This window comes from Beta vulgaris, chromosome 7 (genome assembly GCF_026745355.1).
Source record: "Beta vulgaris subsp. vulgaris cultivar EL10 chromosome 7, EL10.2, whole genome shotgun sequence".
NCBI lineage: Eukaryota > Viridiplantae > Streptophyta > Magnoliopsida > Caryophyllales > Amaranthaceae > Beta > Beta vulgaris.
In genome coordinates, this window is record NC_079208.1 from 29794034 (window position 1) to 29816044 (window position 22011).

Consider the following 22011-nt stretch of genomic DNA (forward strand, 5'->3'; position numbering starts at 1 on the left):
TGAACTTGAGAAATTGTGTCGAAACGTGATTCAAACTTTATGTCGAGTCATATCCAGTCCAAACCAAAACTTTTTTTTAAGCACAAATCTAATCTAATCCAATTCAAATTATACATAATCTTTTTCACCAATAACGCTATTATAAATAATTGACTTCATCTATTTTAAAGATTTCAAAAATCTATAATAACATGGAAAATTACAAAATAGAAGACACGAGTCCCAAAATAACAATCAAAAAGATTTCTGAACACTCTGCAAAATGTAAGCACCCATCTGCAGTACTCCACTTACACACACAATAGTCCATTACGGTGATTTTAGACTACTTAGGGTTAGAACATTATGTAATAATTGAGTACTTTAGACTATATATACATATATGTATACATATACATATATGTATATATATACATGATATGGACTGGATTAGACACTATAGGATTGAGTCCAAGACCATTCTAATAACTTTTGGACTCAAAAAATTGCATTTGAGTCCAATTCGAAAAAAATTCAGTCCAATCCAAGCATACAAGCTCATACTATATTGAATTAGATTATAAAATTTTGTAGTCCGCTTAACTCCCTAATTGTTGCCACAAGTAAATTTTAAATCTATACAATTTGACATAAATTTGCCGATTTTGAACTTTGACTATGAATCTATTTAACGAAATTGATAGTCATGATCTCACCTACGATTGATTTGTTATTTATAATTGCAACTACAAAGTATTTAGGAATAATTTGAACTAAACAAGATGTATTACAGAAATATTAACTCAGCAAATAATCAGAAGTATTGTATGATTAGGAATAATCCCAACTACTATCTACCCATCTCAAAATAATCTAGTTGGGCATTTTTCTCTTTTAAGAATTATATGTTACCATCTAGATAGAAATTTTTTTAAACAACTAGGCTTTGATCAGACGGTCTAACATTAAGGGTTAACGTCGTCCGACCAAATAGTCAACCGCTGCAACCAGATAGTTCTATCTTAAAGAAAAATACTCTTTGTCGATTAATTAAGCACTACAAGTAATCAGTTAAGGCAAAATTACACTTATTGGCCGACCAAAACTATTAACAAGAAAACCATATCTGTCAACCAAAAATCATATTATCAACCAGTTAAGGCAAAATCTCAACTTAAAGTCTGATTCTAAGTTTGAAACTAGGGTCAGATTTAGAATTATGAAATGGTACATGACTAAGAGATCAATCCCACGCTCCGTATCTCTGCTTAAAGAGGGGGCCACATGTTTGATGCACTCTAGTTCACAAGTCAAGAACAAGAGAACAATGCCATAATTAGGTAGGTTTGCTTATGACTAAGATTCCACACTATTACTTACGAAGCTTTTTGGAAGAACAAAGCGCAAACTCCCCGTGGGCGCTCATGCATAGACCATGCATTAATGAGGAAAGGTAAATTGTCCTTATGGTGGCTTAAAATCTTACATAATAGTCATGTATATGCAAAACTGTAATGTCATTCTAATGCATAAAAAGAGTATAAAAAGAGTCTAACATAAAAAGAGTAAATCATATTTTTTGAGTTTCATCCAGTCATTTAAAATAATTAATTTTTTAAAATACCCCCAAGTGGACATACCAAATTGTGGGCATCTTTTTATTGCGCCTACGCAATATGAGCGAGTATTTGAATACCTCATTCTAAAGGTTTTATTGAAAACATTTTTGAAATTGCCAATAAGTATTTAACGTAGATTTTCCCGTCCTGACTCCAGAGATGGTCAATGAACCAAAAATTGAGTTCGGGGGATGAGGGTACGAACACGGTCAGGAACCATGTTACCCATTGCTGGCATTTACTTAATATCGATTCATGTCAATTTTTTTGCAATAGAATAACCAAACAATATTTCATGAACGCTAAAAATATTTAGTCTAGGTTGGTTTTGGAATCACAAAAAAGACTATTTTTCTAGTGACATGTTATTAGGCAATCAAATTGTAGGGAACCTACCAGGTTATTAAAATAATCTGATTAATATTAGAACAATTCTTTAAGTATTTGATTAGCAAAAATAACATGTAAGGTGATGAAAGCATTAACACAACAATCAAATAATATGCATATATATAAATAATTAAAAGGAAAGAAAAAGGATTAGAATGTACAAAAGAACAATTTTTATATTCAAAACCTATATCATGAAGGAAATAGTTAGTAATATAAAAATAATAAATTGATTCAAGGATCCCCAGGATAATACAGGGGCATGGGTCTGAGAGATTGGCAACCTTCAGGACGATTAATCGTAAAAATTCAGGTCCGGTCCTTGGTCCAAAGAAAATCCCTATTCCGGGTTTCAAGTTCGTTCCAATCCAAACCAAAAGTTCTATTTCGGAATGGTAGACCGAAATTTATGATCTTTTAGTAAAAAAAGTATAAATTAAAAAGTTTAAAAGGTATAAATTTATGGATTTTTTAACAAGAATAATACAAACTTTTGTCCGTTCTCTCGTAATAATACAAAATTTTGATTATTTTTTAATAATAAATTTTTTTGATCAAAATTCCTCCAGTTGCCGATTGTTAACTTGTTGTAGGGGGTAACAAGCTGAGGTGGTTCAGGGGGGTTCGGGGAGGAGGGAGAAAGAAGAAAGATCATTTTGTAATTTTTTTATCCAATTTTACAGGTTACAAGTTAACTTGACCTACTTGAGGTATTTTGTTGTAAAGTTTGTATTATTAAAAAGTAATCAAAAGTTTGTATTATTGTGAGAGAACGGGTAAAAGTTTGTATTATTGTAGATAAAAAATCCTAAATTTATTACCTTTAGTAATATTGTTATTTAAATCATTAAATTTTGATTTTTCTAATTTATAAATAGTTTAAATCAAATAATTTTTTTTTACAAAAATATAGATTCCGGTCCAACAGGTCCCAAACCAGACTTAGGTCCGTAAAATTATGGTCTAGACGGGACCTGAAAAACTCAGTCCCGGTCCAAAAAATTCCATTTTTTGGTCCAATGATACAACCGGTTATAGTTCAATCTTGGACCTATTAACACCCCTAGCGATAGGGATAAGCAGTTGTGTAATGCACAATCACACGTGCCCAATCATTAGTGTGCTCACGTGGCACATGCTTTAAAAAAAGATAAAATTGACAGCATATGCATCACAATAAGAAGTACGCTCGGCAAATGCAGAAGTGCGTTCGACACACGACTCTATGTGACACACAGGTCTACATGGTAGGCTTGATGCGTTTGACGCACTGCTGTTCGCTCAGCGCATGCTGGCGTTAAGCGCACCGCCGGCGTTAAACGCACCGCCTTGCTTTTGATATGTTTTGACAACTTTTTTTATAAAACCCGTTTTAAAGATTTTATGTTATCTTTTAACTGCGAAATGCTGATTTTACGGGATAAAATCTTAATTTATGTGATAAAAATTGATTTTAGCTATAAAAAATATCTTTGAAAATAATTAATTTATTTAAATAAAATAATTAATTATAACGAATAGTTAACTATTAGGCTTTTTCAAATAATTGAGCTCAAAACTTCATTTATGAGATCAAAATTCAAATAATTATCAGGAATAATTAATTGGGCTTTAAAATAAGGCTTTAGTACTTTTCGAAATAGTTTTGGGATTACTTTTCGTATTGTTCTTCCATTGGGTCGGACAAATTAAGACTTCGGTATGTTTCATCATGGGATCCTTAAATGCGAAGACACGATTAATGAGAAAATCTCCAACAGTTATGAGGATTAACTCAGCAAATAATGACAATTAATAAAAAACGTTACAAAAGTGTAATAGCCAAGAGAGTTGAAATAGTCAAAATATTAAGCCAAATGGGTCCATAAATAACAAATACACCATACCATACCTTGTGTTACTGGGTCGGACCAATCGGCTCGCGTGCGACGACTGACCGGCGGCGGCGCATGAAAGATTGTCCACTATCTCCTTCATAATATGTTTAACACATTCTAGAATATTTTCCTATCTAAGTTGGGGTACAACTTCTTCGACCACCAATGTGGAACAAAAACAAAGTTTTACAACCTTCCTAGTTTGGACAAACACCAAACTATTCTAACAAGGAGTTGAAACGAAAGGAGGAATAATTGGGAGCCACTAGTGACTAGTGGGATTGACAAGGGTTGCCAGTGAGGAATCATGGAAGAGCGGCAGGAGATGGAGACGAGGGGTGAGGGGAAACACGGGAATGAAAGGGGGAGAAAAAAAAAGGATGTGTTAATTAACAAAATCAACGATTAAAATAATGACAAGTGTCCATATTTACATGTTTATGAGATTGCATTTGCTTTTGTCTTATCTTGTATTATTGGAATTTCGGTATAAAGTTTTTTATATTAATAAATGATTAGAATTGTATTATTTTCGACAAAGTAGCCAAAATTTGTATTATTTTAGTTAGATAATCCAACCTATTAACTTGAAACACAATTTATTAACATAAAAATCATAATCATATAAAAAAAGTTAGAACTATTAACCTAAAACAGTAGTGGTTTTTAACCCAAAATCATAACTATTAACAAAATACCATAAATATTAGCCTAATAATTATAACGTTTATAGAGAACCATAAGCGAATTTTGTGGTTGAATTAAACTTCTAATAAGCGTGTTGACTGCAGCAAATATGTTAGTATTATGTTTAAAATCATGAAAAGCCATTATAGTTTTGGATTAATAGTTATGATTTTATTTTTAATACTCCCTCCGTCTCATAATATAGTGTTTATTTCTCATTTTTTACGAGAAATAAGGAAAGTGGAACATGAATGATAAACAATTAATGTTGTTGAAAAAATAGTTGATTTTAGGAGAAATAATGGTGTATAATGAGTGAAAGAGTATTAAATATATGAATAATTCAACCCTTAGGTTTAACAAACAAAGAAAAAAAGCTATTTTCAGAGAGCAAATAACGATGGTTGCATGGTTTTTTAGGTAAATCAAGGAGAATTGTTAATTAAAAAAAATAGAAACAAGAATAATATTTTGGAACAACTAAATTGAAATGCAAGCACTATATTATGGGACGGAGGTCGGAGGGAGAAGTTATGATATTGGAATAATATACTTTGAGGTTATTAATTTTTATAGGATATAATTTTATTAACATAAGTGTTAAAAATTACAATGTCTGTGCAGAGAAGACTTCACCACATACGTTGATGTTTGCTTTAGAGAATTTGGTGATAGAGTTTCATATTGGACCACTTTCAATGAGGCGAATATCTTCGTCATGGGTGGCTACGATGTCGGGATTACACCCCCAGGACGATGTTCTTCTCCCTTCGGACCTGGAAATTGTAACAAAGGGAACTCCACAACTGAACCATATATTGCTACTCACAATTTATTGTTGGCTCATGCATCTGCTGTTAAGCTGTATAAGGAAAAATACCAGGTATGACTTTTGAGTATCTCTGTTTGGCAAAATAATATTACCTCTGTTTTTTTTTTTTTTTTACTGATTCTCACTTTCTTGTGCGCGTCTCGCAATACACTTTTTTGGACTTAAATATATTTCATTATTTATTTATTTTTTGATAATTTGAACTTTATTATATAATAAAGGGAGGAGAGATAATCTCTACTCAAACCCAGGTATTCCTCCTTAGTAGGAAGAAACTTTTATAGTGATATAATCACACCCAAGAAAGAGAAGATTAACTATCCCCAGCCAAAGGCCAAGTACACATATCCCAAATTTACACGTTCAAAACAAACTAAAGAAGAAAAAACATAAGATATCTATCAATTCAAGTCAAAAGAGGTGAGCAAAACCACCACTCCAAAATCACGAAACTGCCACTGATGATAGGCAGAGTCAATCATCTAGGGAGGAGCTTGCTACATCCAGGCGATAAATTCATCTTCCCTGCGCAATCCTTGTTTCGCCAAAGAATCCGCGACCATATTCGTTGCTCTTCCTTTGTGGACAATTGTTAAATTCATCCAATGGCATCTCGCATTCCTGATAAAGTTAAGTTGGAATTTTGAATTCCATGGGCCTCCACTATTCTCATTGCACCATTTTACTACATTTCTTGAATCAGATTCAACAATAATGGGGAGAGACTTGATGGTATTGTCTGATGATGAAACCTTTATTGCTCTAAAGATCGCCAAAATTTCCGCACAGTTGATTTCAATTGGAGGGATAGGGTTTGAGAACATACATTTGAAACAACCATTGTCCTGCCGCAGAACACCGCCAATAGCCGACAGTTGGAGGTCTGGACTAACAAAGGCATCAACATTCCATTTAACATGACCCAGTGGGGGGAGGAGACCGCATCAAAGGAGGATTTTGATCTGTCGAATTTTTGATATTGTTGACCAAAGGCCAAGATAAGCAACATGGATTTATTATGATTTCATCGCAGGAGTATGGGAAAGGGTCTCCCCATCCTTTTATCCACCAACTGAGCCGAACTAGAATGAGATCTTGGAGTTGTGGAAGGGAGAGAGAAGTGGTTTTGAAAATTCTGGCATTTCTTTCCTTCAGAATTGTCCACACAATGATGTAGAAGCTTGTCATCCATATTTTCTTGAAAAAAATTCCTTTTGCCCTACAGATCCACTGTTCGAAAGCTTCTTTGCGGCTTTTGGGAAAAGTCCATTTAATGGACCAGATATTAAGCCACCAAGCCCAAATCTGCCATGAAAATTGGCAGTCAAGAAGTAGGTGGTCATGATTTTCGGCCATCAAGTTGCATAGAACACATGTTGTTTCGTTTTGTGGGATAATTCCAATGTGGGCAAGTTTAACCCTTGAGTTGATCTTTCCTAAAATCGCCAGCCATGTGAAAAATTCAATAGGGGGGCGGGGAACCAATCCCCTCCAAATACCTTTTATTATTACTTGATCTGCAGGGTTCTCACATTTAGCTAGTTCTAAACACAAAGATTTGACCGAGAATTGACCGGTCTTATGGGGGGCCCACATCAACACATCTTTGTCATCAAGCGATAGGTGGGCTTTATTAAGGAGCATAGTTAAGGCCTCCAATTCTTGGAGATCTCTCGCTCTGAGGAAGCGGGTCCAAGACAAGGCCCAATTCCATTGTGATCCAGTCCATGACCCATGTTCACCAACTGTTGTCATGGGCTTGGACGCCAACTTGAAAAGACAAGGAAATGCGGTTTTGAGGGGGAGGTTATCCAGCCATCTGTCATGCCAAAAAAGCCCTTTTGAGCCATTCCCAATGCTAAATTTTATTCTTTCATTCAGGAAAGCAGTTGCTCCTGGGAATTTCATAATCGAATTGCAAACATTCCTCCATGGCCCACCATGCGAGGGAGGAGAGAGATCATGAATGGTGAATGAAGAGTTGTAGCCATATTTTCTTTGCACAATTTGTCTCCATAAGGCTGAAGGCTCACAGAAAAATCTCCAGACCCATTTGAAAAGGAGAGCAAAGTTCCGGTGGAGGAGGTTCCCCACGTTTAGTCCGCCAAGAATTTCTGGTTTTTCCAAAGTCTTCCAAGGAGCAAGGGCCAAGTATGATTTTTCCTCATTTCCGACCCATAAGAATTGTCGTTGGATCTTGTTGATCTTGTCAATCACCCCCCTTAGTAGAGAAAACAGTGACATAAAGTAGAGCGACAGACTTGATAAGGACGCCTTTATAAGAGTGAGACGACCCGCAATAGAGAGTAACTTTCCTTTCCATGATGCCAATCTTTTTCTCATACGATCAATAATGGGATCCCAGAATTTCAGTCGGGATGCGTTACCTCCAATGGGTAAACCTAAGTAGGTGAAAGGTAGATGCCCGGTTTTACATAAGAGACAATCAACAGCTTTTTGGAGCCAAATATCCTCTATATGAATGCCGATGAGGGAGCTCTTGTGAAAATTTACCTGCAAACCAGAAGCAAGTTGAAAGAAGATTAGAGTTTTCTTGATATTTAGCAAGTAATCAATATTTGGAGGGCATAAGAGGATTGTGTCATCTGCGAATTGGAGATGTGTAATCTAAGAACCACCACCAACATCTACACCTTCCCAATTAAAGGTTCAAATTCACTGCTTGTTGGATTACCAAATTGAGTGTTTCCACTACAAGATTGAAGAGAAAAGGTGATAGCGGGTCCCTTTGACGAAGACCTCGATGCAGTTTAAAAGGAGTAGTAGGGGACCCGTTGATCAATATTGAAGCCGCCGCATTCATGGAGCAAGCTTTTATCCAATTCCTCCATTTGAGAGGGAAGCCCATATTTATAAGTATCTAGTCCAGGTATCCCCAAGAAACACTATCAAATGCCTTATGGAAATCCAATTTCAATATGGTGGATTGGATTTTTTTCCTTTTACATGTATCAATTAACTCTCCCGCTATAAGAGCCCCATCCAGGATCTGACGTCCTTCCATAAAAGAAGATTGAGTCTGCCCAATTAAGGAGTTCATGACTTTTTGCACGCGCCTCGCTAAAAGCTTTGCAATAACTTTATAGCAGCACCCGATCATGGATATCGGTCTAAAGTCCTTTAGACCTGCTGGAGTATCGATTTTGGGGATTAAAGCAATCCATGCTACATTAGCGCCTTTAGGGAGCACGCTTGATTCCCAGTACCTTCTTACCATAGAACAAAAGTCCTCCTTTATGATATTCTACGATTCCTTTATGAAACTAAAGTTGAAGCCATCCGGGCCTGGGGATTTTTGAGGGCAACACGAGTCAACCGCATCGTCGATTTCCTGATTTGAGAATGGAACAATAAGCATCTCTGATTGTTGTGTCGTCAGAGTTTTGAAATTTAGACCAGTGAACACCGGCCTTGAGGGGAAATCTTTATCGAAGATTTTTTTGAATTATTTTGACGTTTCTACTCATAGATCAGAAGGGTCAGTTATTTTCATGCCATTAATACAAAGAGAAGTTATTGAGTTTTTCCTCTTTCTAGTGGTCGCTAGAGTGTGGAAGTATCTAGTGTTTTTGTCTCCGTCTTTAAGCCATTTAGCCCTTGAATTTTGCGCCCAGAATGTCTCTTTCCTTTTTAACCATGACCACAGTTCTTGCTGAGCCTCTTTTCTCTCCAAAAGTTCAGATTCGGATAGGGTTCTTTTATTCGAGATCATGTCAAGATCATGGATTTTTTTCCTCCATAAGAGAGATATTATGATCAATATGCCCAAATGTGTGTTTGTTCCATTGTTTTAGTGCTTGTCTTACTAGGTTCAATTTTTCATTTACCTGATTTTCTCCTGCGCTGCTCCAAGTTTCAGCAATGATTTTTTCACAACCGGGGTGAGAGAGCCATGCATTCTGAAATCGGAACGGTTTTGGTCCCCAGTTCAGTTGAGATGAAGTAGTAATCAGTGGATTGTGGTCAGAGAGGTTTCTCTTCAGTAGAGAAGTTTGGAGGTGGGGAAATGTTACTAACCATTATAGGTTAATTAGCAAGCGATCATGCTTGCTCTTTGATGCCCCCCTATGCCAAGTGAAAAAACCATTTGATGGAGAAATATATTTCATTATCTATTAGTAAAAATTATAACGATTGAATATTAATAATTGACTAATTGAGACGAATCAAACAAGACCTCACATGACTATATTTTTTCTTATAAATTGAAAAAATTTCAGAAGATTATCTCTAATTATGAATAGTGCCAAGATTTCAAGTGAGAAAGATAAAAGAGAAAAAACAAATGGAGTGCTCGAGTTCGATGTAATCTTGAAATGTCTAAAATTGTCCTATGTAATTAATATTTAAATTCTTAGAAAGAATGTTATTATTTTGGTGATAAAATAAATTCTTAAAGATATATCTTTATGTTTTGTATACACCAACGAGCTCATCACGTGAATATAATATGTATTTAATTTTTTGAAATTAATAACAGAAGCAATGTAAGCAAATTAAGAAGTCAATAAGAACTATAATGATATAGTTCATCCATGCGGTTTTAATTTGTTGTTCATGGTAATTTTTATGTAATTGTCTAATCGTTAATAATTTATCATCTTTAACTACAATGCAATTATAACTACATTGCAATTATAACTACCATTTTTTACCTAATAAATGACTCTTTTTAAAATATATTTATTTGGAAAAAACTACCTTATAAAACAAAAATTAGTATTTAGACCTGGGTCGTGTCCAGTGTACTTATACATTTCATTTATTAATAATTTACTTTAGAATAAATACACTAAATATGGCGTAGTGTAATATAAATGTATCTTAATTTCATTAGTAGGGCACACACGGGTCGATTCAAGACATCATCATACTTTTTCCAAAAAAGATGAGGATCCGTCTAAGGAAGAGTTACGTATGGCACATCAATTATGACAAGCACACCTTTTAATATACGTGTATAGATGTTTAAGTACACTACCATATTTGTGAATTTCTGAGTGTCTTATATATTTGATTAGCACTTCCATTTGCTTTTGCACTCTTTTTTTCTCTTTAAACTATACATTCCGACTTTCACGTTTGCCATCACAAAATTTTTATCACCAATGTCTTTATTATGAATTAGTTGATATGTTATATAAACAATTTGATATATAGGCCAAACAACATGGGTTTATAGGAATCAATCTCCTTTGCTATCATTTTACTCCTATCACAGACACAAGAGAAGATATAAGAGCAGCTGAAAGAGCCTACGATTTTTTTATTGGCTGGTAAGTTCAAGTTTATTATGCTTGAGAAACTCTAGGTACTCATGACCACTTCTTCTTGTAAAATTACGAAACTCATTACTGCTCACAGAAAATTTAGATGGTATTCTTTTTAACTTAAAAGAAACAAAATTCAGTTCTAATTACGATTTATAAGTTTCAATTACGCGTAAATATAAAGTAAAATCAAAATTGACCATATTTAACAAGTTCAGTTTAGATAAGTTCTAAAATAAAATGTACAGTTTGAAAAAGAAGTTTAACATAACTTCACTAAATACGTTGTAAGCTTAGTATTTGTATAAAGTTACTTTATCATCTCTTAACGTTCCTAATTTTACTTTTTTGTGTCTAAAAAAGATTTTAATTACGAAGATTAAAAAGTAAGAAAGGAATAGTGCTTAAATTTATTTTGAATCTAGTAATCTAATTTACAGAAAGTTACCTTCGGGCTTCCTGTCTAACTTCTTGAGGCACATGCTAACTTTTACCTCTTTCCTTTGAGCATTAGGATTATGCATCCCTTGGCAAACGGTGACTACCCTGAAATAATGAAGAAAAATGGTGGCACAAGAATTCCTATTTTCACAAATGATGAATCAAAAAAGGTGAAGGGATCATTTGATTTCATTGGAGTTAATTACTATACTGCCATGGTGACTAAGGACAATTCCATGAGCTTGTCCACACACCCGAGAGACTATATTGCCGACATGGCCGTGCAATGGATATGTATGTTTTACATCCTTAAATACTTTATCTGGTCTACCCCGATTTCTTTCCTTGCACTCGTTTCAATACTTCGTCATACTTTCTCACTATAGAATAAGTGCAACACATTATTTTCAAAGAATTGCAAAAAAAATGTAGCACTCCTAATTTTGGAAATTTTGGTTAAACGTAAATTTATTTATCATGTGTAGGACTTCAAAAGTATGCACCATCTTTGTAGTGCATTTGTTATAAAATAGAGGAAGTATTCAATAATACTTTTATATTTTACTTTTTGGTACATTTTCACATGTAATACTAATCACCTTTTAACTTACAGCTATTAATGCGAGTGCACCACAAGAACAGGTGAATTTTGATGAATTACTAAATCAACTATCACACTTTTGGACAGTAATTTTATTTGATCTGAATTTTCTTCTTTTGATGATCATGCATAATTATTGTAATGTTGTAGGTTATGTTTCCTAATGAGCCATGGGGTCTAGAAGGAGTACTAGAGCATTTTAAGGACGTTTATGAAAATCCGCTTATATTTATCCATGAAAATGGTTTGTTATATTCTCTAGCTTCATTTTTGCTTTTACTTAAGAATTATATAATTTGAGCATAAATTAACTAGTGTGTAAATTGAACTTTGGTTGCAGGTCAACTTGAAAATCACAATACATCAATAAATGATCTTAACAGAGTTGAATACTTACAAGGTCATGTTGGCAGTTTGCTAGATGCTCTGAGGTAAGGCTCCTAAATCTTCTCATGATGGATATGTATTGATTGTATATTGTATGGGCCTGATTGAATCCGTAAATTTGTAAAAACATCCAAGGTAGGTGCTTGTTTGGTTAAACACGCGAAATATTATCTCCTACTAATTTGTTTTCGGGTACTTCTTAGTATATTTCTATTTTATAAGAAGTAAATTAAGTTGTTTGGTTATGTTGATGAAGTGACGTAAAACTTCACTCTACATATTTAAAGGGGACTTGAATAAGCAACATCTAGTATCTTGTGAAAATTAGAACTTCTACTTGGGTAAGCAACACCGATGTTTGCAAGGTCGAGAACTAAAGACAATCTTACAACCAATGCAAATTCATCAAACATAAACAAATACACAATCAAAATCAACTACTATCCAACCCAATGTTGTCAACTATTGAAATATTACTCGGCATAATGGCTATCAAAAGATAATATACGAATCCATCTTATACTAAGGCCCACATGTGTTGTACATATTTACACGGTCTCTTAACCTTTCACTTTCCTTTATCTTATTTGTACAATTAAGTTTCCTTTATCTGGCCATAAGTGTGTATATGTGTTTGGGTGGGTAGCACAATCTTTTGTCCTTAGGTTGTATAAAAACATCTTCGATCTCCTTCATAATACAACGTGATCATTCATTGACGAAATAATGAATTGTTATCATCACATTACAAACATATTTATGGTATCATAGTCAAACACCATATTAGGTTTCCTTTAAGCCAAAGCCTCCATCTTTCTATATCTTTCATCATCACTCATCAAAGCTCGTTTTTTTTTCTTCAGCTGTTGTTAACCGTTATATATTAAATCCAACCTATACTTATTCAACTATGTCCTTACAAAGGTACCAACCATAGAAGATCACACTAAAATAGACCCATCTCACACCATGTTTCTTCACCATGCTCATCAACCCAATTACATTCGGTCTCCTCAACCCTTGGATGACAACAACTACAATCAATGAAAAAGAACTTGCATCGTTTTTCTAAAAGCCAAGAGCTAACTAGGTTCGGTTGATGGAAAATGTCTCAAACCTTACGCCAAGCCTCTTCTTAGCTTCTTAGATAGTGGAAAATGTGTGACAAAATGGTCATATCGTGGCTCATCCAGTCCATCACAAAGGACATTGCTTCAACTATATATCTTATATTATGATTTCGCAGCAAAAATAGCTCAAAGTGAGGTATGCTCACAAAAGTGGTACTAAAATCTACAAAATCCACAAAGAAATTATTGAGTTTGCTCAGGGAAATATGTACATAACCAATTATTTCACCAAGTTGAAATATTTACAAGATGAATACATTAAAGCCATAGACATTCTATGTTGCACTTGTGGTTCTACAGAGGCTTTCACACAGCTTTCGCAAAGCCAACACCTCATGCACTTCCTCATGGGTCTTATGATCCATATAACACAACTAGAGGGATTCTGCTCATGAAAGCTCTCCTTCCAACAGTGAATCAAGCTTACCATGCTCTTCAGGAAGAAGAGAGACAAAGAGAAATTTTATGCACCCCCAACGTAAATAATACCATGGCGATCTTCAACAAGAAATTGTAGCAAAACTTCAACCAAAAGAACATTAGGATTCAATATAATGCTAGCAGAAACTGTGATTCACACAGTACGGGTAGGGAAAATTTTTAAAAGGACGAAAATCCCTCATAGAACACAAGGGAAAAACAATAAGGTTGGATAACTATCATTGTGACTTTTGTAAATGCCCCGGGCACTCTACAAGAAGATGTTATAAATTTAATGGTTATGCACCTAACCATACGTACAACAACAACAATGGAAGGGGAAAGAAAATGGCTCCGGATTGCTACAACGATTAAAAAGTGGTGATGAAGCAAGAAATTGCACAAGAAGTTCACAGGGATGTGGACATAATCTGATCAGCTAAGACCAGCACAACCATCTCATGGATTTGATCAACAGGAAAATTCCAAACAGTGGAACCACATCAAATGCAGAGAATACTCCATTTTCCATGTTAGCAGGTAAAACACTTTTCTCATTGACTACTGATGTGCAACCTCTTTGGATATTGGACAGTGATGCCACTAACCATATCACCCCAACCTCTCCTTGTTCATGAAATACAAGAGAACCTCAGGTCTAGATTATTTTATAACATCAGCTAATGGGCTCAAAGCTGAGGTAAAGCATATAAGGAGTGTAAAATTGACCTCAATTATTTGGTTTCATAATATTCTTCATATCCCAAATCTCTATTAATAAATCACCTTAGACATGTAATGTGAGATCTTGTTCCCCTCTTCTTCCTACTTCATCCAAGGCCCTTCCATGAACAAGCCTTTGCTTTTTGTAAACAGAGACATAGCTTGTATTATCTGGATCAAGCTTTGATGACCTTAGATGAAAAGCCAAGCTCCAAGACCCTTTCGTTTGTGGATAATTTCTATTTACCCAATGATAGAACTTTACTTATCTGTAATGATTTGGCACTCCAACTAAAGTTGCTCCTGTCCATTTGACAAACATGTCTTCTTGTAATGTTATCCAGGGTACTAATGTTAATTCTAATGCTCTGTTGTGGCATGTAAGATTGGGTCACTTATCATTCTACAAATAAAACTTTATTTCTAATTCTTATATTTGTTCTCCCAAGGAATGCAAGCACATATTTCTTATCGCAAGGCAAACTAGGAAAACCTTTTTCCACTAGAAATATAAAGACCACAACACCATTTGAACTTATACATGTTGACACTTACCGACCCTATAAAAATCATACACATGTAGGCATAGATATTTCCTCATTGTGGTCGATAATTCTCTTGGTGCACTTAGCTTAGACCCACATTATGCAATCTAAAACCAATGCCTTTACTATTATCAAGTTCTTTGTTTCTTCTGCTCATACTCAATTTTTGCAAACCCCTTTAAGAAAATGAAATCATCCCACTTCCTTGAATTTTCAAATAAGAGGCCTTCGAACGAATTCACAATCTTCATAAGTTAAAACCATTAGAATAAACAATGTTACTAGATATTTGTGAAGGAGTTTGCAAGGAACTTTATAGCCAAAGTGGGATTAAATGTAGAACAAGTATTTGAGATATCCCACAACAAAATGTCGTGGTGGACAGGAAAACATAGACATCTCCTAGAAACTATTACACCTCCCATTTTTCAAGCTAATCTTTCTGTACACTAGATCAACTACAAGAGGGGGGAGGGGTGTGAATTGCAGTTGGGGAGATTTTCAAACTTTTTGCGGATAAAGAGAAATGGTAATGAGAAAGAACACACGAAGATCATTTTAACAAGGTTCTCTTCCTCAATTCTTTAGGAAGAAACCTTGCTATTTTATTTATAATAGTTCTTACAACTTATTATAAATTAATCATCACTTAGTTCCTCTAGGAACCAGTTCTCAATCACCTTGTTCCCCCTGCACACATGACTATCCTTACTTAACTTCATTAGAAGTCTTCTTTTTCTCTCTTCTCTTTCTCTTTCTCACTCTTGAATACAAGATATTTGTTCTCTCAACCCGCACTCGAAAAGTATTACAATAATAATTTCTTGAAGAGTCATAAACCCAAATAAACTTCCTTATAAAATAATACAAAAAAATCTGGGAAGTTGTACATTTTTTCTGGTTCGTTATCGCGCTATATATAGGAGATCTTCAGCAGCTCCTACTTTGCTCTATTACATAGACGTGGGTGTTAGAACTCACCCATGATCAATCCGTTGATGTCCCATTATCCATACTAATTTTTCTCCACTAGATCCACGATCTTCCAACCACTTTTTCATAGTTTCAACAGTTGGTTAGTTGTGCGCCATCTTCTTGGATACTTGGTTACACCTCCAAGATTCTAGGAAGTAACTCTTTAGAATCTAGGAGTAGCAGCATGGCTTTAGTATTCTTCGCAACAGACTTCAGCGAGTAGGATTCGTTACGCTCAACTTTAGCCATGCAATCTATAGTGAAGCAACAAACTCTTTCTAATAGCATGAATCGATTTATTTTTATCCAAAATAATATTCAATGTAATTAGGTTAGTAATTTTATAACACTCAATATTTCGAGCAAAGTAAATAATTTATTTAAATAACTTGACTAGGTTAATATAACCATTTCTCCACAAGTTATAATTAATTAAACAATAATATGAAAACTTAATTTACACAATTAGTTTCCTAGACTCAATTTATTTTCCTAGACTCAATAATATTATTTGTCATCATTAAAACCGTGAATACAACAGTATTCCCCCTTTTTTATGATGGCAAATAATTTGCAAAAATTAAGAAAAGAAAAAGAAAGAAATAAGAACTTATGAAATTAATTATGTGAAAATATCTAAGACACTCTAAAACTATTTAAGATCTCTAAGACACTAAACTGTGACTAGGAACATAGACAATGATCATCAAGAAAAGCAGTAGAGACTAAGGAAAGTTTCAGAAATTTTTCAATTGTTGTCAATACATCTTCCCCCTTTTGTCATCATCAAAACTAAGTAGTGAAACCTGCAGCACTAGTAGAGTCAACAGTCTTAAAATTAAGGCAAGTAGCTCTAACATGCTATCTCATAATATTAGCCATCCATACATTCCAAGAGTAATAAGCACAGGAACAAGCACAACAAAGCAGTAGCATATCAGGAGCAGAGTTCAAAGATCAAAATAGAAGAAGATTGAAATTGAGAAAAGAAAGATGCATAAATGGTTAAGAAAATTCTTGTGATTTCCACAAGAAAAAGACAAAATAAAGTAAGATGCAATTGTTCGATAAATATACAAGCCCTAAATCAAAATATATAAAGTCTGAAGTAGAAGGGATTGGGATCAGGGAAGTTCATGAATGGGAAAGGAGGCAACAACATTATCTATCTTGGTACAGATGATGTTGGAGGCACCCTTGTTCATAGCATGAAGAAGCTGATCATGCTGAACATCTTGATGTGCAATTCAAGCCTCCAAAGCTTGCACCCTAGTTCCCAATAGAGCAATTGAAGCTTGAATCACCTTGATTAACCCATGCAGACCAGCGGCAGACAGAAGAGGAAAATCTACAACTTGAGTAGCTATTCCTAAAGGAACTTGATCCTCCTTCAGATCAATCATTATCCCACGACTGGGTTCCTCCTAGCTTTAGCCAGTCTATGGCTCTTCCTGACAGACTGCTTGACCCCATATCCTACTTCCTCTTCTCTCTTCCTCTTACTAGCAGGCTCAGACTCCTTCTCCACCTTAACCTTAACCTCCTCAACCTCAAAGCTTATGGAAATAAGATTTCTACAGCCAATGCGAATTTTGTGGGTTATGCAATGAGTAAGATGAGTGATAATCAAGGCATGGAGATTTATGTAGATATTGTTGGCAAGGCACTACATTAGGGAGAGGTCAAGTAGATTGGCTGGGTTCTTTTTTATGTACGAGGAACAAGGTAGCGCCAAACTAATTGAAAGAGAAATTTGTGAAAAGGGTTTAGGTCCTTTTGGTCCATAGACAGGTTAGAAGAATGACCACCAAAAAACATCAAGATTTTTCCATTTATGGCCCCTGCGAAATGCTTTCCCCTTAACATATTCCTTGTACCCAATAATAGGTACATGGAACTATTCACTTATTTTCTGCTCATCAAAGTGTACCAGATTTCCCCCAACAACGCTTATCACAGATTGTTCGTATTTACAAACTTGGAACAAAATTCCGTCATCTCATTTTCATATAACCCCTCATCAACACATAAAATACTCGACCACTTTTGAAATTTAACTATGTCAATGAATTTCGTCCACTCAACTCTCTTACACCAACCCAAATTCACACAAAAATCAATTAAAAATTTTGAGGATTTCGCCTCTTTTTGTGGCACTGTCGTTTGGGTCATGTGGGGGTTGGTTCAATAAATCATCTTCGGAAAATGAACCTATTGCAAGATGTGATTGATGATGGAGCTAACAAGTTTGAAGTGTGTGCTGAAGCAAAATTTATAAAAAAGCCTTTTAAACCTGTTACTAATAGAGTGTCTGAACTATTAGAACTAATTCACACTAATCTGGCTGACTTTTAGAATCTTGAAAGTCGGGGTGGTAACAAATATTATATTACCTTTGTGAATGATTTATCAAGGTATTCTAGAGTTTTCCTGTTTAAGTTTAAGGATGAGGTTGAACATAAATTCTTTGTATATAAGGCAACAATCGAAAATCAATTGGACCGAAAAATGAAAGGCTTCGGTCTGACTGCAGAGGGGAATATGGGTCTGATTTCCTTAAGGACTTATGTGAGAAAGAGGACATTATTCATGAGGTCTCTGCACCATATACCCCTCAGCAAAATGGTATAGCTCAAAGGAAGATTAAAACTTTGAAAGAAATGATGAATGCAATGCTTTCAAGTTCTGGTCTCCCTGACAATATGTGGGGGGAAGTTGTCCTGTCTGCGAACTATATATTGAATAGGGTATCTCATAGGAAATTAGACAAGACTCCATTTGAGCTATGGAGAGGTTTTGTGCCAAACCTGAAATTCATGAAAGTGTGGAGGTATCTAGCTAAGGTGGGTATGCCATTGTTCAAAAGGACTACTATAGGAGCCACGACATTTGATGTTCTTTTCATTGGTTCTTCTGAAAATAGTGCTGCCTATAGATTCACGAGGTTGGATGACAAGTCTGTTTGTGAAGCTCGAGATGCTACTTTCTTTGAAGAGGTATTTCCTTTGAAGAAATTTGGACATAGTACAAAAACTCCCACTTTGGGGGTACATGATAGTAATGCAGGTCCTTTGGTTACTTCTAGTGAGGTATGTTAGTCAGATGAGCCTAGGAGAATGAAGAGGCAAAGGGTGGAATCAAGTTTTGGTCCAAATTTCATTACTGTGTTTATGTCCGAGTTCGAACCTTCAAAGGTCATGAACATGCCACTATTTATGGTGGATGAGGATCCCAAGACATTTGAAGAAGCCATGAGTCCATGGATGCTAGTTTCTGGAAGGAAGCAGTCAACAGTGATTTGGATTCCATCATGCCGAATAACACTTGGGAACTTGTAGACTTCCCTATAGGGAACCAGCCGATTAATTGCTAGTGGATTTTAAAGAGGAAATTGAAAATTGATTGGACTGTGGGAACAGTTCAAGGCAAGACTGGTTATTAGAGGATTCACTCAAAAGTTTGGAGTGGATTATTTCTATACTTATTCACATTTTAACGTAATAGAACATCGTGGGTGCGTGTGAAAGGATGGCCTGCTTCTTTCGAATGTCACTCTTGTAGGCATTCTAGAGCACTCTTTGTAATCCCAAGGTGGCGGCCAAGACTATTAAACTGTATGATGTTCACAATCATTTGAAAGACATGTGATTTGTCTTGGAGGTACAAAGAATTGCATGATCAACTGTGTTGTATGTTGTTCATGGGACAAATCATGGATAATGCAGTATTTCTCAAGTTGTAAAAGTAAAATATGTGTTATCGGGTTTCTCTTCTCTCTTGCAAGTTCAATCATAGGATACATGTAGGTAAGGGGACACCCATCTCACTAACATGTTAGTTCAATCCTTGGACACTATATGTAAGTATTAAACTTTCTTTTACTGCTCATTTCTTGTTTTCCGAACTTTGCATTTGTGGGGGTTTGTTGGATAACATCCAAGTAAACGTGAGTTTCCGTTGTCCATCCTCGCTCCCGACCGGGTGATGGATCACCCGACCAGGCAAGACGATGTTTTGCATCCTCAATGTTTTTCGATCTCGGGCTCGATCGGGCGAGCTCCTTTTTCAGCGTTTTTGGCTTTTTAGTCGTTATCGTTCTCGGGCCCGATTGGGCGGCCTTCACCAAACCCGATCGGGCGAACCTTCTTTTTGAGCGGGTTGCGGGTTTCGCGACTTGTGGGACTTCTTTTATATATTTTATATAAATACCTCACCCCAAAACCCAAAAATTCATTTTTCTATTTTAATAAACCCTAAACGCAAACCTACCCTGTTCTCTCTAAGATTTGAGGAGTTCTTGAGAAATACCAATCTTTTATCCGTGTGCACGGAGTCAGAGGTAGTTGCGTGAACCTTGGGGGATGAACGTCATTGTGAATCCACATTGGTGGTGGCGAAGTTCGTTTCTAAGGAAGTGGCCATCATACCACGGTGCAACTCATTCTTGTAATTTAGGTTTACTTTATTTGATTTCTATAGATTTACTATTTACAAGGATAAATTTAACAACATAACAATAATTTGAACAAATTGAAGATAAAAATAGGAACCTATAACATAAAAACTTAAAACTACTAGAAAGATATCCAAAATATACAATGAAATAAGAAATAAAGGATAAAATATAAAATACTAGTTCTGTTGAGGTTGTGAATTACTTCAAATGCATAGATATGAGTTATGAGTAATGGTGGGGATGTGAGAGAAAGATGTGAAGGAGGTAAGAGAGACAAAGAGGTGGAGGAAGGATCGGAATTTGGAGGAAAAGAAAATAAAAAATTATAACTGGTAAAACCAGTCAGCGATTTACTAGGATCATTTTGTAAAAAATGTGTAATAGTTGGGACAGTTAAGAATTAATCAAAAGTTGAGATTGAAAATGGCAAAGATTCATAGTTTGGACCATTTTCCTGTCACTGTTTCCTATCAATTACTCATTGGTTTTTGAGATTGAACTTTGAACTGTTTACATGTTCACATATAGTAATTTGACAATATTATTTTAATATAAGAAGATATGCTATCATGACAAAATTTATTGAACTTTTGGCATGCATATTTGCAATGTCCCAAATTTTCATACATTTTGCTAATTTTTCATTATGAATAATCAAAGTTTTGTAACGGAAAATGTGGTTATAGTGAAAAGAAAGACATACAGAGTGATACAAATTTATGGTTTCACATTTTCTTTTTGACTTGCAGAAATGGATCTAATACCGGAGGGTACTTCGTATGGTCACTCATGGACGTATATGAATTATTGTTCGGCTTTGATTACACCTTTGGTCTATACTATGTCGATTTCAATGATCCAAATTTGACAAGACATTCTAAGTTGTCTCAAAAATGGTACTCCGGATTTTTAAAGGGAGAAAATACAAATTCAGATGAAGTAAAACCTGAAAAAGAGAATACAACTATTGGTCCTCGACTTGGTTCTTCAGTTGGAAATCATGAAAGCTTGAGAAGACATCCTAATCTCTTTTATCATTTGTCTTCTTAAGAAATGTATTTGAATATTTGCTTGTAAGATATAATTATGGACATAGAAGTGCAAGTTATTTAAGCACTCCTAAAATTTTACATGTGCAGAATATACATGACAAAATAAATGCTTAGAAGTTACAACTCTTTAGTCATTGAAGTTTATACAGAAATTTGAACCATTTGGAGTTTTTAATTTTGTTATTTAATTCTTTTTCGTTAGTAAATAACTTCATTGTTTGTTATATTATTATTATTATTATTATTATTATTATTATTATTATTATTATTATTATTATTATTATTATTATTATTATTATTATTATTATTATTATTATTATTGTTGTTGTTGTTGTTGTTGTTGTTGTTGTTGTTGTTGTTGTTGTTGTTGTTGTTGTTGTTGTTGTTGTTGTTGTTGTTGTTGTTGTTGTTGTTGTTATTGTCTATTAGTTATTTTTATTTATTATTATTATTATTATTATTATTTTTTTTTATTATTTATTTATTTATTATTATTATTATTATTATTATTATTATTATTGTTGTTGTTGTTGTTGTTGTTGTTGTTGTTGTTGTTGCTGTTGTTGTTGTTGTTGTTGTTGTTGTTGTTGTTGTTGTTTACTCTAC

At 34.7% G+C, this 22011-nt stretch overlaps 1 protein-coding gene across 4 annotated transcripts in view; it reads left to right on the plus strand.

Annotated features, from left to right (window-relative positions):
- LOC104898950 (beta-glucosidase 11) overlaps positions 1-21566 on the plus strand; it is a 50702-nt gene extending 29136 nt beyond the window's left edge. For 3 of the 4 annotated variants that reach the window (XM_019250833.2, XM_010686093.3, XM_019250834.3), the window contains 7 exons: positions 5177-5435; positions 10566-10681; positions 11190-11410; positions 11730-11758; positions 11868-11961; positions 12058-12148; positions 21103-21566. In XM_019250833.2, the coding sequence (XP_019106378.1) occupies positions 5177-5435; positions 10566-10681; positions 11190-11410; positions 11730-11758; positions 11868-11961; positions 12058-12148; positions 21103-21403 (1111 nt within the window). In that variant the 3' untranslated portion in view covers positions 21404-21566. The remainder of the gene's footprint in view (positions 1-5176; positions 5436-10565; positions 10682-11189; positions 11411-11729; positions 11759-11867; positions 11962-12057; positions 12149-21102) is intronic. The other variant, XM_048647886.1, reaches the window with a different exon arrangement.
- Positions 21567-22011: the final 445 nt, after the last annotated feature.